General features: G+C 44.2%; 1 protein-coding gene across 3 annotated transcripts in view; it reads right to left on the bottom strand.

The window, feature by feature from the left end:
* WDR62 (WD repeat domain 62) overlaps positions 1-16,333 on the bottom strand; it is a 49,723-nt gene extending 33,390 nt beyond the window's left edge. For 2 of the 3 annotated variants that reach the window (XM_027977380.3, XM_042230835.2), the window contains exons 1-5: positions 15,753-16,333; positions 4,851-4,942; positions 3,153-3,215; positions 750-807; positions 347-517 (exon numbers count right to left, since the gene is read on the bottom strand). In XM_027977380.3, the coding sequence (XP_027833181.2) occupies positions 347-517; positions 750-807; positions 3,153-3,215; positions 4,851-4,942; positions 15,753-15,929 (561 nt within the window). In that variant the 5' untranslated portion in view covers positions 15,930-16,333. Of the gene's footprint in view, positions 1-346; positions 518-749; positions 808-3,152; positions 3,216-4,129; positions 4,283-4,850; positions 4,943-15,752 lie in introns of those variants that run through there. The other variant, XM_042230836.2, reaches the window with a different exon arrangement.
* Positions 16,334-16,351: the final 18 nt, after the last annotated feature.

The following is a 16,351-nucleotide window of genomic DNA, read 5'->3' as shown; positions in this document are numbered from 1 at the left end:
GGTTCAATCCCTGGTCCAGGAAGATCCCACATGCCGTGGAGCAACTAAGCCCACGCCCACAACTATTGAGCCTGTGCTCTAGAGTCATGATCCATGACCACTAAAGCCCGCACACCCTAGAACCCCATGCTCTGCAACAAGAGAAACCACCGCAATGAGAAGCACAAGCGCTGCAACTAGGGAAAAGCCTGCACAATAGAGACCCAGCCAAAAGTAAACATTATTAAACAAACAAAGAGTGCGTTGGATAAATGCTTTACCAAGTTCTCTCATTTAGTTCTCCCCATGCCTGAGACCCAGGGTGTTCCGGCAGCCAGCTGTCTGCCACCCACCCACCAGCTCTTACCTTCCAGTCCCAGACGTTGAGCACCATGTCGTGCTGGTAGCCCATGGACACAATGTGCTTCATGTTGGGGGAGAAGGCCACGCAGGCCACGCCATACTTGTGGCCCAGCATTTCCGCCACCTGACTCTTCTCTTCCACGTCCCAGATACGTACAGCAGGCCTATGCCCATTCTGGGGAAGATGGTGCCATTTACTGCTGCTGGGTTCTGCACCGGGCGAGGCTGGAGGGGCTGTCAGGGCTGAAGCTGGTACTGCCCCAGGGTGTGCCCAAAAGCCATCCCCCACCGTCCCTTGCCGCATCTGGTCCAGGAAGGAGCTATTCCAGGGATTCCTCAGGTCTGCTGGGGCCAGAGGAATGGCCCCAAGACCCCTCCCCACCCACTCTACCATGATCACCACTCACCTCCCCCGTCACTATGTACTTTCCATCAGGGGAGAAGGCCAGAGCGCTCAGAGACTTCCTGGGGACAAGGAAAGGGGTTGATCACTGGTTCCACTGAGGGTGGGCAGCCAGACCCCAGCCTGGCTGTGCTCACAGCACTCAGTGCAATCCTCGCTCCACTCCTCGCTCCCAAGAGGCCAGGAGAGATGAGCGACCACAGTTCCCCGGAGCCAGTGCTGTAAGCTGGCCCAGCATAGCACCCGGTGCATTCCCAGCACTTCCTGCAGCCAGGAGAAGCAGGGGCAGTGCACAGAGAAATGAGGTTTTGTAAAGGCAAAGGCCCTTTCCTCCTCCAAACCTCAAGCCCTGATGGAGTGGATACTGCACAGCCCGTGGGATCGTAGTTCCCCGACCAGCAATTGAGCCTGGGTCCTCGGCAGTGAAAGTGCGGAGTCCTAACCACTTGACCAGCAAAAAATTCCCAGAGACAGAGAATGATAAAGCAAATGTTGGTAAAATGTTAGCATTTGGAAAATATGGGTGAAAGGTGTACAGGTGCTCTGTGTACTAGTCTTGTAGTCTGAAATTATTTCAATGTAAGAAGTTTAAAAATTGCCAGTGCTTACGCCTTACTCCATACTGATTCTGCCTTCTCTGAGGGTGAAGCCTGGGATCAGGTGACTCTGAAATGCAGCCAGGATGGAAACCTCTACCCTGGCCACCCCGCCTCCTTAGACAGACCCACCAATGACCAAGAGTAGACTCTTCTCAGCTATGTGCTTCAGATTAAGGCGACCTACTCTACCACCTGTGGGCGTTGGGAAGGCAACTGGGAGGATGAGAAGAATTGGCCAATGGAGATTCTGACAAATGCCAGCAAGCTCCAGCCCATTCCTGCCATGGAGAATGTGGGCCCCAGAGATGTGAACCTCTCACTTTTCCAAAATGAAAGGGCATCTGGATTTTTGTGTAGAAAACTTTGAAGGTTGTCGAGTAAGTCCAATATTTGAGACAAACATTCAAGAAGTATTTCATTTGAGATCACAAAGTGAATAAACATGCTTGGATGGGGACCCACCTCTGCCCTCATCACCAGTGGCAGAACCCACAGTCAGAGCCAAGGGTCCAAGAAGCCCCTTCCAAGAGAGAATCTGTATCTGCCAAACCACATTTCAGGGACTCTGCCTTACGGATCGTAAAGGAAGAAGAAAACCCGCATCTTCTCTGTCCACCTGGAGAGCTGGGCCAAAGGAGCTCAACTTGAGCTATTTGTGCAGTATTTGTGGAATAAAAAGTTGCAATGAGGGGAAGGACTGGTGGTCCTGTGGTTAGGACTCTGAGCTCTCACTGCCAAGGTCTCAGGTTCGATTCCTGCTTGGGGAACTAAGATCCTACAAGCCAAAAAAAAACGTTGCAGTGGAGTGCCTTCCTAAGGTCACAACTCAGTGGGGACCAAAGCCCAAGGATGACACAGTGATCAGTGGGCCACCAGGCAGACCCCAGGTACCAACTTGGGGCCAAGAGTCTTCCCCAATAAACTGGCAGCTGGAGGGATCTTTCTAAAACCCAAATTACATTCATTCATTCATTCAGGAAACAAGAAGTGCTGTCAATGTCCTAGACACTGACCTAGGGTATAGGGACAAAGAAATTAACTAAAAGAAAGTCCCTGCCCCCAGACAGCTCATCTTGTAGAGGAAGACAGTAAATATCATCATTGAGGAAATTAGAAAGTATATCAAAAAGGAGTACATTTTGTGGGAAAAAGGAAAGTGGGGAAGGGAAGTAGAGCATGCTAGAGGGCTTGGGTGGCTAGGCTAAGCATAGCCTCAGCCTGCAAACGCCCTCTAGTGGCTTCTCTTTGCAATCAGCATGATAGCCAACCACTCCCCAAGGTGATCTGACTTGTGGGGCTCCAGCCTCAACCATGGAACTCTGACTGCTCCTCCAACAACTTAAGATTCTTAACTACTCAACCTGAGATTCAAAAATGACTGCTCTTGCTGTCCCCTCTGCCTACAATGCTCTCCCCACACCTTCACATGGGTTACCCCCTCACTTTCTCCTGGTCTCAGCCCCAGGAGGGCTCTGATAGGACTCTGATAAGGGTCCTCTGCCTGCCAACCTTCCCGAACACATCCTCATTTCCTCCATAGCCACAGTCAAGGTCTGATGGTTGGCTAGTAACTTGCCAACTAGTTTAGTCTGTCTCCCCCACAAGCTGTCAGCTCTATAGAGAGCAGCTTCTTATCTCTTTTGTTCACGGCTGTGTTCCCAACACCTGGACCAGTGCCTAGCACAGAGCAGACTGAACCTGAACCGAGTGAGTGAATGAATCAGTCACCCACAAGCACCTCCAGGCAGTGTGGGGAAGGAGGGATGTGTCAGGACCTTGATCCTACCCTTGCCCAGGCCCCAGCTTACCTGGCAGTGTTAAGAATGTGCTGCTGCTTGTTCTCCTTGGGGTTCAAAATCACCACCACACAGCTGGGGAGAAAGAGGAAAATGTGCCCAAACTGAGGGGAATATTGGGGTCCAGGGATGACTGCACTCCCAACATAAGAGCCCACATATAGACAAGGCTATGTGAGAGTTGGACTATAAAGAAAGATGAGTGCTGAAGAATTGATGCTTTTGACCTGTTGTGTTGGAGAAGACTCTTGAGAGTCCCTTGGACTGCAAGGAGATCCAACCACTCCATTCTAAAGGAAATCAGTCCTCAATGTTCATTGGAAGGACTGATGCTGAAGCTGAAACTCTAATACTTTGGCCATCTGATAAGAAGAGCTGACTCATTTGAAAAGACCCTGATACTGGTAAAGATTGAAAGCAAGAGGAGAAGGGGACAACAGAGGATGAGATGGTTGGATGGCATCACCAACTCAATGGACATGAGTTTAAGTAATCTCCGGAGTTGGTGATGGACAGGGAAGCCTGGCGTGCTGCCATTCATGGGGTCACGAAGAGTCAGACACAACTGAGCAACTGAATTGAACTGAACTGATAGACAAGGCTCTTTCTGTTCAGAAGCTTCTCTCTTCAGTCTCCTCCTCCCCCATTATCTATGCTGAGAATTCTAGGGCACTTATCATTATTACTGATACCAACAAATTCTTAAAAAGAAGCCAACACTCCCTCTGTAGTAACTATACTGCCAGGCTCTGGTCTAATAAAGACTTACTGTTGTTCAGTCACTAAGTCGTGTCCGACTCTTTGCGACCCCATGGACTGTAGCCCGCCAGGCTCCTTTGCCAGGGGATTCTCCAGCCAAGAATAGTGGAGTGGGTTACCATTTTCTTCTCCAAGGGATCTTTCCCACCCAGGTATTGAATCTGCGTCTCCTGCATTGGCAAGCAGGTTCTTTATCAGTGAACCACCAGGGAAGCCCACAAAAGACTTACTGTGTACAATATCTTTAAATCCTTACAACTGCCAAGTGAGGTCAGCAGTCTTAGCTGCTTTTCATAGATGATGAAACTGAAGCCCAGAGAGAGCAGTTCTTTGTCCAGGGTTCCCCAGCAGATCAGGGAACGAGTGGGGATGTGACTCCACACCTGTCAGATTCAAGAGCACCCCCTGTCCTGTATTCTGGCTCCTTCCCAAAGACTCAGTAATAGATGCTGTTTATCAGGAATTACTATGGCCTTGCCCTGCCCTGCAGGGGGAGGGGTCCCTTCGGTGCCTAGAACAGTACAGGTTAGACCAGTATTTGTGGAATAAGTGGTTGCAGATGACCTTCAGTCCTTTCTAACTACCAGGAGGAGGGTATCCTAGTTTTGTTTTACCAAAGCAGAGGCTAGGACAGGGGCATGTGTGGTGGAGCTAGGACACTAATGCTGACTGCCTGACACCAACCGTGGCTTTGATCTTAACCTCCTCTCTTTCCCAGAATCGCTGCCACCTCCCACTTACAGTCATAATAAGGCTTTCTTAGCACGCACGCGTGCCTGTACCATTCTAGACATAGAGGGGCTGGTGGAATCCTTCCCACAGCCTTCAGAAGCAGGCAGCATTATCTGCACTCTACAGAGGGAACAGCCAAGGCCCAGAGAAGATCATCAAAGACTTCAGGCTCTGAATTCAGGATCCGTGATTAGAGGCTAGGCCCACTGACTCACTCACCCTGCCAGGTAGGCCACGTGGCCTGTGCTGGGGTCACAGGTTAGGCCACTGCTGTTCTGGGCCGTGATGCCGAGCACCTTCTCCAGTGATACCTGCAGGGAAAAGGCCCAAATCAGAAGCGCCTGCCCCAGCAGGTTCCCCACCCCTCAGCCATCCATTCAGTCTGTTATTTCCAACATGTCCACCGAGCTTCTAGGGTCATCTACCAGCAGCTAATGCTCAGCCTCTTCAGTACTGCTTTGATAAGCACTGTGCTAAAGCATAGAATGGTGGGGAATGTAGTCAAATCCCTGTCCTCCTGGAGCTCACATTCTACTGGTGACGGGATAGTAGACACAGGAAACGAACAGAATAAATATGTAAAATAGATATCAGGTGATGATGGGAGCGTTAGAGAAAAACTAAGCATGGAAGGAAATTGAGAGGTCAGAGGAAGGGGTGAAGGCCTCAATGAAAAGAGCAAGTCTCTATGCGTCTTATATGAAAGACTCGAGAGCCCACAACCACCCAGGGAAGAAGGCGCTGTTATCAGCCCTATTTCACAGATGAGAACACGGAGGGCCAAGGTCCCACATCTGTGGAGTAGCAAGGCTGGGATACAAACTCAGGCAGTCTCTGGTTTCAAAGTCAGCACTGTGCTCACAGCAGTGAACAAAGAGGACACTGTCCGTTTGCTCAGTAAATTGACAGTCTAGAGGCTCAGTGAGTAAAGAAAACAGTGAACTGGAACAAGCACACTTAAAAGGTAAAAATCCTCTAAGCAAAATAAGTCTAATGAGCTAGTTCCCATCATGGCTGACTAAACATTTACAGAGGATGGACTAACAAATCGTGATATTTTCATAGTCTTAAGAGATTAGTTTCTAATTATTATAAAGTAAAACACTCTCAAACAAGGTGTTGGGCCTCAGAAATGAGAGGCATAGAGAGGACAGTAACAGTCAATATTTATTGAGCATCTGATCAGGAGACAGGCGCTGTTTATACAACTGTATTAACTTATTTAATGCTCACAATAACCCTGTGATATAGTCGCTATCATCATCTCCTTACAGATGAGGAAAGAGAGGCCTAGAAGGGTAACCCATCTGAAAGTCAGCAGGATTAACCCAGGCAATGGAACTCATGTTGTTTTTTTAATCTGTTTATCAGCATTACTGGGCATGAGAGTAGCTGGTCTTTTTTAGACCAGGTCTTTTGCAAGCTGGATGGACTCTGCACCACCAAACAGGAAAAATACATGACATCAGTCACCCAAAATACATAATCACAGCAGTAGTAACTAACAGCAGCAGAGTACTTACCAAATGTGCCAAATGTTTTTCTAAGTACTTAAGATATGTGAGCTTACTTAATCCTCACAAATACACTATAAGGGAACATTTATATTATTATCCTCATTTTACAGATGAGGAAACTGAGGCACAGAAAAGTTCAAGAAAAAAAGAAGAATTCAGGTTAAAACCCAGGCAGTCTGGGTCCAGAGGTGGTGCTCCTAACCACCTTGCTATACCACCTCTATGGCGCTAATGGTAAAGAACCTGCCTGCCAGTGAAAAGACTAACAGATGTGGGTTCGATCCCTGGCTTGGGAAGATCCCCAGGAGAAGGAAATGGCAACCCACTCCAATATTCTTGCTTGGACAATCCCATGGACAGAGGAGCCAGTCCACAGGGTCGCAAAGAGTTGGACACGACTGAGGCGACTCAGCACGCACATACCACCTCTCTGAAACTGATTGTTACTCCTCTCCTTCATATACATTAAAGCTCACAAGGCACTTTCTGAAACATAAGAGATAAAAGCTATGAATATAAGGTGCTGGGTGAGAGACTGAGGTGGGTGACTGCTTTAGGCTGGGGCTCAAGAAGGCCTCTCAGAGGAATAAAAAAGAAAGCCTTTCAGCGTAGAGATAATCAGGCTGAGACTCGAAGAATAGGTGCCAGTCAGGCAGACTGCAGCAAAAAGCCCAGAGGACTCACCAAACACAAAGGCTAAGAGGCAGAAAAGAGCTTGGAGTCTCAAGAAAACAGAAAGCAGGCCAGTGTGACAGGACCTTTGTGAGAGGAAGGACATGGGCAGTGTGGCCAGAGAGGTGAGGAGAAGGCACGTGCCCAGCAACTTGCAGCCAGGAAGCCACGGAGCAGGAACAAGACCCACCCGCAGGTGTTGCGTATCGACCCTTTATCTGGCATATTCACAATTTCCTTTCATCTCCCTGCAACATCATGGCTATTGTTACCACCATTTTACAAAAACAGACTTCGCAGCTCTGCAAGTTGGAGAATGATTTTTTAAACTGCTGCTGTGTGGACTTTCCTGGTGATCCAGTGGTTAAGAATCTCCCTGCCAATGCAGCAGACATAGGTTCAATCCCTGGTTTTGGAAGATTTCGCATTTCTTGGGGCAATTAAGCCCCTGCTCCACAGCTACTGAGCCTGCCCTGTAGAGCCTGTGCTCTACAAGAGAAACCACCGCAATGAGAAGCCTGTGCACCACGGGGAGCCCCCACGCCTTGCCACAGCTACAGAAAGTCTGCAACACAGTAACGAAGAACGGGCACAGTCAAAATTAATAAAAACAAACAAACATATTTTTAAAAGTTGCTGCCGTACTGTTGGAATTTCTTCCACCTACTCTAAAATTTTGCATCTCAGGATTTAGAGAACTGGTCTATACCCATGCCCCTCCCCACTCCCCCCGCAGTGCTGCTGAGATTCTAAATATTACTCACATCCTCTCCATAATTTAAGGCGGCAGTATGGAATAAGCATCCCACCGTGGTAAGCGAGAGGAAAGAGAAGGGGGGATGAGGGAAGGCAGGTTAGAGCCCAGGAGACTTGGAACAAGTAGCACTGGGGACTGAACCCTGGTAGGGACCCTAAAGACCCAGCGGGGGATGAGGTCAACAAAAGTGTAAGGGCCCAGAGAGACTTCTAGAGGTGACTGAGGAGACAAGCAGGAAAGCAGGACTAGGAGGTGACTAGCAAAACTATAACGCGTTCCAAAGGATAAAGTCGGGTAGGAACCCTGGAATGATCCAAAGGCTGAGGGCACCTTTGTTTGCCTTTCCTACTGTTCTTTTCCCCTTGCAGTTAATCTTTAGTGTATATAAATCTTCTTCATCTACCTCCATTTAACTCTGCATACCTAGTCTGTCTTTCTTTCCTTTCCTCTCAACATATTTGTTAGTTTTGTTTTTATTGCTTTATTCCCCACGACCCCTTGCTTTAGTTTTGTTTTCTGGTTTGTGCTTTAGTTAGTTTTGTTCTTACCTGGTAAATATACTTTTTGATTTACCTTGTTCGCTGTGTCAATCTACTGTATTTTTGTTGGACTGTTTTCGCTTTGCTTATGGGTGTGTATGTTTATGTGTATATCGTTACTTTATTATTATTTGCCTGATTTTATAACTGCCATTTGTTTGGGGTTCATCTTTGGTTTCTCATTTTTGGATATTTGTTTTAATCTCAATTAATGCCATAACAAGCCATTTGTGGAATTTTCATTCCTGACTAGAGATCAAGCCCTGAGCCTTTGGAGTGGAAGCACTGACTCTAAGACCCTAGACAACCAGAGAACTAACCCTAGGGAGTATCAAATAGTGAGAACTCACACAAAGGAAGCCACTTGAATACAAGACGTGGCATCACCCAACCACCAGTAGCATCCTGTGCAGGATGCCTCATCTAAACAACAAACAAAACAAATACAAACCCAATCATCAGCAGACAGGATCACCACCTCACTCACCCTTGCCCAACAGAGGAAAATCAGACAAAAACTCAGCACAAATCTCACACTATACAAAGCTTACACAAACCACTGGACCAACCTTACGAGGGCAGAAACCAAAAGGAAGAAAGAATTCAAACTTGAAGCCTGGGAAAAGGAGACCTCAAGCACCAAGAAGTTAAAATAAAATAATGAAAAGGCAAAGAAATACTACACAAATGAAGGAACAAACTAGAAACACAGAAATCCAAATAAATGAAGAGGAAATAGGCAAACTACCTGAAAAAGAATTCAGAATAATGATAATAAAGATGATCAAAAACCTTGAAAACAAAATGGTGAAAATGTAAGAATCAATTAACAAAGATCTAGAAGAAATAAGCGTAGAGAGACAAACAACACAATTACTGAAATTAAAAACACTCTAGAAGGACTCAATAGCAGAATATCTGAAGCAGAAGAATGAATCAGTGAGTTGGAATATGAAACAGTGAAAATAACTTCTGAAGAGCAGAATAAAGTAAAAAGAATGAATAGAACTGAGGATAGTTTCAGAGACTTCTGGGACAATATCAAATGCACCAACATTTGAATTATAGGGGTCTCAGAAGAAGCAGAAAAAAAGGAAAGGGTATGACAAAATTTTTAAAGAGATTATAGCTGAAGATTTCCTCAAAATGGAAAAGGAAACAGTCAATCAAGTCTAAGAGGCACAAAGAGTCCCATACAGGATAAACCCAATGGGAAACATGCCAAGACACATACTAATCAAACTAACAAAGACTAAACACAAAGAAAAAATATTAAATACACCAAGAGAGAAGCAACAAGTAACATACAAGGGAAACCCCATACACTTAACAGCTAATCTTTCAGCAGAAACTCTGCAGGCCAGAAGGGAATGGCAGGATATATTTAAAATATTGAAAGGGAAAAATCTACAACCAAGATTACAGTACCCAGCAAGGATCTCATTCAAAATTGATGGAGAAATAAAAAGCTTTTTGAACAAGCAAAAGTTATGAGAATTCAGTACAACCAAACCAGCTTTACAACAAATGTTAACGGGACTTATGTAGTCATGAAATACAAGAGAAGAAAAAAGATCAAAATCAACTTCAAACAATTAAGAAAATGGCAATAGAAACATATATATCAATAATTACTTTAAATGTAAAAGGAATAAATGCTCCAACCAAAAGACAAAGACTGGCTGAATGGATACAAAAACAAGACCCATATATATGCTGTCCACAAGAAACCCACTTCAGATCTAAAGACACATATAGACTGAAAGTGAGAGGATGCAAAAATATATTCCATGCAAATATATTTTGCATGGAAGCAAAAGAAAGCTGGAGTAGCAATTCTCATATCAGATAAAATAGACCTTAAAATAAAAAAGATTACAAGAGATAAGGAAGGACACTCCATTATGATCAAAGGATCAATCCAAGAGGAAGACATAACAACTGTAAATATCTATGCACCCCACAAAGGAGCACCTCAATACTTAAGATAAACACTAACAGACATAAAAGGAGAAATTGACAGTAACATAATAATAGTAGGAGACTTTAACATCTCAGTCACACCAATGGACAGATTATCAAACCAGAAAATTAATAAAGAAACACAAGTCTTAAATGATACATTAGATGAGATAGATCTCATTGATATCTTCAGGACATTCCATCCAAATGCAGAAGAATTACACCCTCTTCTCAAGTGTACACGGAACATTCTCCAGGATAGGTCCACCCACATCTTAGGTCACAAATCAAATCTCAGTAAATTTAAGAAAATTATAATCATATTAAGCATCTTCTCCAATCACAGTGCTGAGACTAGATATCAATTACAAGAAAAAAACTGTAAGAAACACAAACACATGGAGAACAACACGTTTCTAAATAACCAACAGGTTACTGAAGAAAGCAAAAGGGAAATAAAAAAATTTCTAAAAAAAAATAAAAATGAAAACACGACCACTCAAAATCTATGGGATGCAGTGAAAGCAGTTCTAAGAGGGAAGTTTATAGCAATACAATCCTACCTCAAGAAACAAGAAAAACATCAAACAGACAACCTAACTTTACACCTAAAACTGGAAAAAGAACAACAACAACAACAACAAAAACCCAAATTAGTAGAAAGAAAGAAATCAATAAGATCTAAGCAGAAATAAATGAAAAAGAAACGAAAGAAACAATAGTAAAGATTAATAAAACTAAAAGCTGGATCTTTGAGAAAATAAACAAAATTGACAAGCCTTACCAGACTCATCAAGAGAAAAAGAGAGAAGAAAATCAAATCAACAAAGTTAGAAATGAAAAAGGAGAGGTTACAAAAGACAATGCAGAAATACAAAGGATTATAAGAGACTATTATTATATGGCAATAAAATGGATAACCTGGAAGAAATGGACAGATTCTTAGAAAAGTTCAGTCTTCCAAGACTGAACCAGGAAGAAATAGAAATTGTGAATAACAACAACAAAAAAGAAATTGTGAACAACCCAATTACAGGCACTGAAATTGAGCCTGTGATCAAAAATCTCCCCAAAAACAAAAGCCCTGGACCAGACGGCTTCACAGGAGAATTCTATCAAACATTTAGAGAAGAGCTAATGCCTATTCTTCTAAAACTCTTTCAGAAAATTGCAGAGGAAGAAACACTTCCGAACTCAATTCTACAAGGCCACCATCACCCTGATACCAAAACCAGACAAAGACTACACCAAAAAGGAAAACTACAGGCCAATATCACTGATGAACATAGATGCAAAAATCCTCAACAGAATTTTAGCAAACAGAATTCAGCAACATTATCAAAAGCTCAAACACCATGATCAAGTTGTTGATTTGATTCCAGGAAGGCAAGGCGTCTTCAATATATGCACGTCAATGTGATACACTATATTAACAAATTGAAAGACAAAAAACCATATGATGATCTCAATAGATGCAGAAAAAGCCTCTGACAAAATTCAGCACCCATTTATGATTAGAACTCTTCAAAAAATGGGCATAGAAGGAACCTACCTCAACACAGTAAAGGCCATATATGAAAAGCCTACAGCAAACATTCTTCTCAATGGTGAAAAACTGAAAGCATTCAGCCTAAGATCAGGAACAAGACAAGGGTGTCCACTTTCACCACTGTTATTCAACATATTTCTGGAAGTCCAAGCTACAGCAATCAGAGAAGAAAAAGAAATAAAAGGAATCCAGAACAGAAAAGAAGAAGTAAAATTCTCACTGTTTGCAGATGATATGATACTGTACATAGAAAACCCTAAAGATACTATCAGAAAATTACTAGAGCTAATCAGTGAATTTGGCAAAGCTGCAGGATACAAAATCAATACACAGAAATCACTTGCATTTCTATATACTAACAATGAAAAATCAGAAACAGAAATTAAGGAATCAATCACATTCATCACTGCAACAAAAAGAATTAAATATCTAGGAATAAACTTACCTAAGGAGACAAATAGGAAAAGGAGTATGTCAAGGCTGTATATTGTCACCCTGCTTATTTAACTTCTATGCAGAGTACACCATGAGAAACGCTGGACTGGAAGAAACACAAGCTGGAATCAAGATTGCCTGGAGAAATATCAATAACCTCAGATATGCAGATGACACCACCCTTATGGCACAAAGTGAAGAGGAACTAAAAGCCTCTTGATGAAAGTGAAAGAGGAGAGTGAAAAAGTTGGCTTAAAGCTCAACATTCAGAAGACAAAGATCATGGCATCTGGTCCCATCACTTCATGGGAAATAGATGGGGAAACAGTGGAAACAGTGTCAGACTATATTTTTTTGGGCTCCAAAATCACTGCAGATGGTGACTGCAGCCATGAAATTAAAAGACGCTTACTCCTTGGAAGGAAAGTTATGACCAACCTAGACAGCATATTCAAAACCAGAGATACTACTTTGCCGACTAAGGTCCATCTAGTCAAGGCTATGGTTTTCCAGTGGTCATGTATGGATGTGAGAATTGGACTGTGAAGAAAGCTGAGCGGCAAAGAATTGATGCATTTGAACTGTGGTGTTGGAGAAGACTCTTGAGAGTCCCTTGGACTGCAAGGAGATCCAACCAGTCCATTCTAAAGGAGATTGGCCCTGGGTGTTCTTTGGAAGGAATGATGCTAAAGCTGAAACTCCAGTACTTTGGCCACCTCATGTGAAGAGTTGACTCACTGGAAAAGACCCTGATGCTGGGTGGGATTTGGGGCAGGAGGAGAAGGGGACGACAGAGGATGAGATGGCTGGATGGCATCACCGACTCGATGGACGTGAGTCTGAGTGAACTCTGGGAGTTGGTGATGGACAGAGAGGCCTGGCATGCTGCGATTCATGGGGTCGCAAAGAGTCGGACACGACTGAGCGACTGAACTGAACTGAACTGAACTGAAGGAGACAAAAGAACTGTACACAGAAAATTATAAGACACTAATGAAAGAAATCAAAGATGACATAAACAGATGGAGAGATATTCCATATTCCTGGGTAGGAAGCATCAATATTGTGAAAATGACTATACTACCAAGTGCAATCTACAGATTCAGTGTGATCCCTATCAAATTACCAATGGCATTTTTCACAGAACTAGAACAAAAAATTTTCACAATTTATATGGAAACACAAAAGACTCTGAATAGCCAAAGCAGTCTTGAGAAAGAAGAATGGAGCTGGAAGAATCAACCTTCCTGACTTCAGATTATACTACACAGCTACAGTCATCAAGACAGTATGGAACTGGCACAAAAACAGAAATATAGACCAATGGAGCAAGATAGAAAGCCCAAAAATAAACCCATGCACCTATGGGTACCTTATGTTTGACAAAGGAGGCAAGAATATACAATGGGGCAAAGACAGCCTCTTCAATAAATGGTGCTGGGAAAACTGGACAGTTACATGTAAAAGAAAGAAATTAGAACACATACCAACACTTGTGTATGGTATGTGTAACACCATACACAAAGATAAACTCAAAATGGATTAAAGACCTAAACGTAAGACCAGAAACTATAAAGCTCTTAGAGGAAAACATAGGCAGAACACTCGATGACATAAATCAAAGCAAGATCCTCTATGACCCACCTCCTAGAGTAATGGAAATAAAAACAAAAGTAAACAAGTGGGACCTAATTAAACCTAAAAGCTTTTGCACAGCAAAGGAAACTATAAGCAAGGTGAAAAGACAGCCCTCACAATGGGAGGAAATAAAAGCAAATGAAACAACTGACAAAGGATTAATTTCCAAAATATACAAGCCGCTGATACAACTCAATGCCAGAAAAACAAACAACCCAATCAAAAAGTGGAAAAAAGACCTAAACGGACATTTTTCCAAAGAAGACATGCAGATGTCTAACACACACATGAAAAGATGCTCAATATCGCTCATTATTAGAGAAATGCAAATCAAAACTACAATGAGATATTACCTCACATGGGTCAGAATGGCCATCATCAAAAAGTCTATGAACAATAAATGCTGGAGATGGTGTGGAGAAATGGGAATGCTCTTCTTGCATTGTTGGTGGGAAGATGGTAAGAAAATTCCTTAAAATACTATGAATAAAACCACCATATGACCCAGCAATCCCACTCCTAGGCATATACCCTGAGGAAACCAAAACTGAAAAAGACACATGTCATTGTTCACTGCAGCACTATTTACAATAGCTAGAACATGGAAGCAACCTAGATGTCCATCGACAGATGAATGGATAAAGTAGTAGCAGTACACAATAGAATATTACTCAGCCATAAAAAGGAACACATTTGAGTCAGTTCTGATGAGGTGGATGAACCTAGAACCTATTATACAGAGTGAAGTGAGTCAGAAAGAGAATGATAAATATCATATTCTAAAGCATCACTTCACGGGAAATAGATGGGGAAACAGTGGAAACAGTGTTTCCAGACTTTATTTTTTGGGGCTCCAAAATCACTGCAGATGGTGACTGCAGCCATGAAATTAAAAGACGCTTACTCCTTGGAAGGAAAGTTATGACCAACCTAGATAGCATATTGAAAAGCAGAGACATTACCTTGCCAACAAAGGTCCGTCTAGTCAAGGCTATGGTTTTTCCAGTGGTCATGTATGGATGTGAGAGTTGGACTGTGAAGAAAGCTGAGCGCCGAAGAATTGATGCGTTTGAACTGTGGTGTTGGAGAAAACTCTTGAGAGTCCCTTGGACTGCCAGGAGATCCAACCAGTCCATTCTAAAGGAGATCAGCCCTGGGTGTTCTTTGGAAGGAATGATGCTAAAGCTGAAACTCCAGTACTTTGGCCATCTCATGCGAAGAGTTGACTCATTGGAAAAGACTCTGATGCTGGGAGGGATTGGGGGCAGGAGGAGAAGGGGACGACAGAGGATGAGATGGCTGGATGGCATCACGGACTCGATGGATGTAAATCTGAGTGAACTCCGGGAGTTGGTGATGGACAGGGAGGCCTGGCGTGCTGCGATTCATGGGGTCGCAAAGAGTCGGACACGACTGAGCGACAGAACTGAACTGAAAGCATATATATGTAATCTAGAAAAATGGTACTGAAGAATTTATTTACAGGGCAGCAGTGGAGAAACAGACATACAGAATAGACTTACAGACATGGGGAGAGGGGAGGAGAGAGTGAGATGTATGGAAAGAGTAACATGGAAACTTATATTACCATATATAAAATAGATAACCAATGGGAATTTGCTGTATGGCTCAGGAAACTCAAACAGGGGCTCTGTATCAACTTAGTTGGATGGGATGGGGCAGGAGACGGGAGGTAGGTTCAAAAAGGAGGGGATATATGTATACCTATGTCTGATTCATGTTGAGGTTTGACAGAGAACAAAATTCTGTAAAGCAATGATCATTCAATCAGAAAAAAAAAAATTTTAAGACTGAGGGCGGGGCCAGCGGTTGAGAGGTGGGACTAGGGGTGATGGGCAATACCCGAGAGAGGAGGAGACGAGGAAGTGGGAGGAGCCTCATCTAGGGGCGGGGCTTAGGGACAAGGCAGGCCAGAGAGCAGCCAGAGGGGTAGCAGCCGGGGGCTGGTCGGCGGGGCCAAAGATTTAAGGGTGGGACCAAGGACGAGCAGGGAACCTGGAACTGAGATGGATAAGGCAAGCAACTCCTCACCCGATTCTGCACCGTGTCCTCGGGAGCCGCCGGGAGTCGCGTCCGCCGCCGGAGGCAGAGCGGTGGAGCCGGGGGCGGAGAAGACTGGGCCCTCCGCGCCGGAACTCCCGCCATGACTGATGGCAGCTTCTCAACTGTATCATTCCGCGCGTAGCCTCCGGACCCCAAGGCCGCCATCGTCGCGTCGGAGCTCGGCGACCGTTACACTTCTCAACCGCCGCAGCCGCCACGGTCCACTTGAATAGCGAACGGCCGCGGGAAAGCCGGCGCCGCCGCCCATTGGGCGCGGGGGGCTGCTGGTCTGGCCAATCTCAGGGTTACCCGGCGGCGCTTTTGACCAATGAGGGCTAAGAGGCGGAGCGGGGGTTCTGGCTGGGTGGAGCCACGGCTTCTTTGCTAGATGTTTGATCGAACGTTGTGGAGTTTTTTTTTAATCCCGTCTGTGTTTTTATCATTCACTGAATTTCACTTTTGAACTTTTACGAGGCTAATGCCAAAGCCCCCTACCTCCAACCCTAGGCCGACTATCCTCGCAGTAGCAGTCGCCGGGATGTAAGCTAGGGTGGAGCCGAAAAAAGACTGAAGACTTTGCGCAGACT

This window comes from Ovis aries, chromosome 14, assembly GCF_016772045.2.
Source record: "Ovis aries strain OAR_USU_Benz2616 breed Rambouillet chromosome 14, ARS-UI_Ramb_v3.0, whole genome shotgun sequence".
Lineage (NCBI taxonomy): Eukaryota > Metazoa > Chordata > Mammalia > Artiodactyla > Bovidae > Ovis > Ovis aries.
The sequence above is the reverse complement of the archived record's forward strand: the minus strand, read 5'-3'. Positions and strand labels throughout refer to the sequence as shown.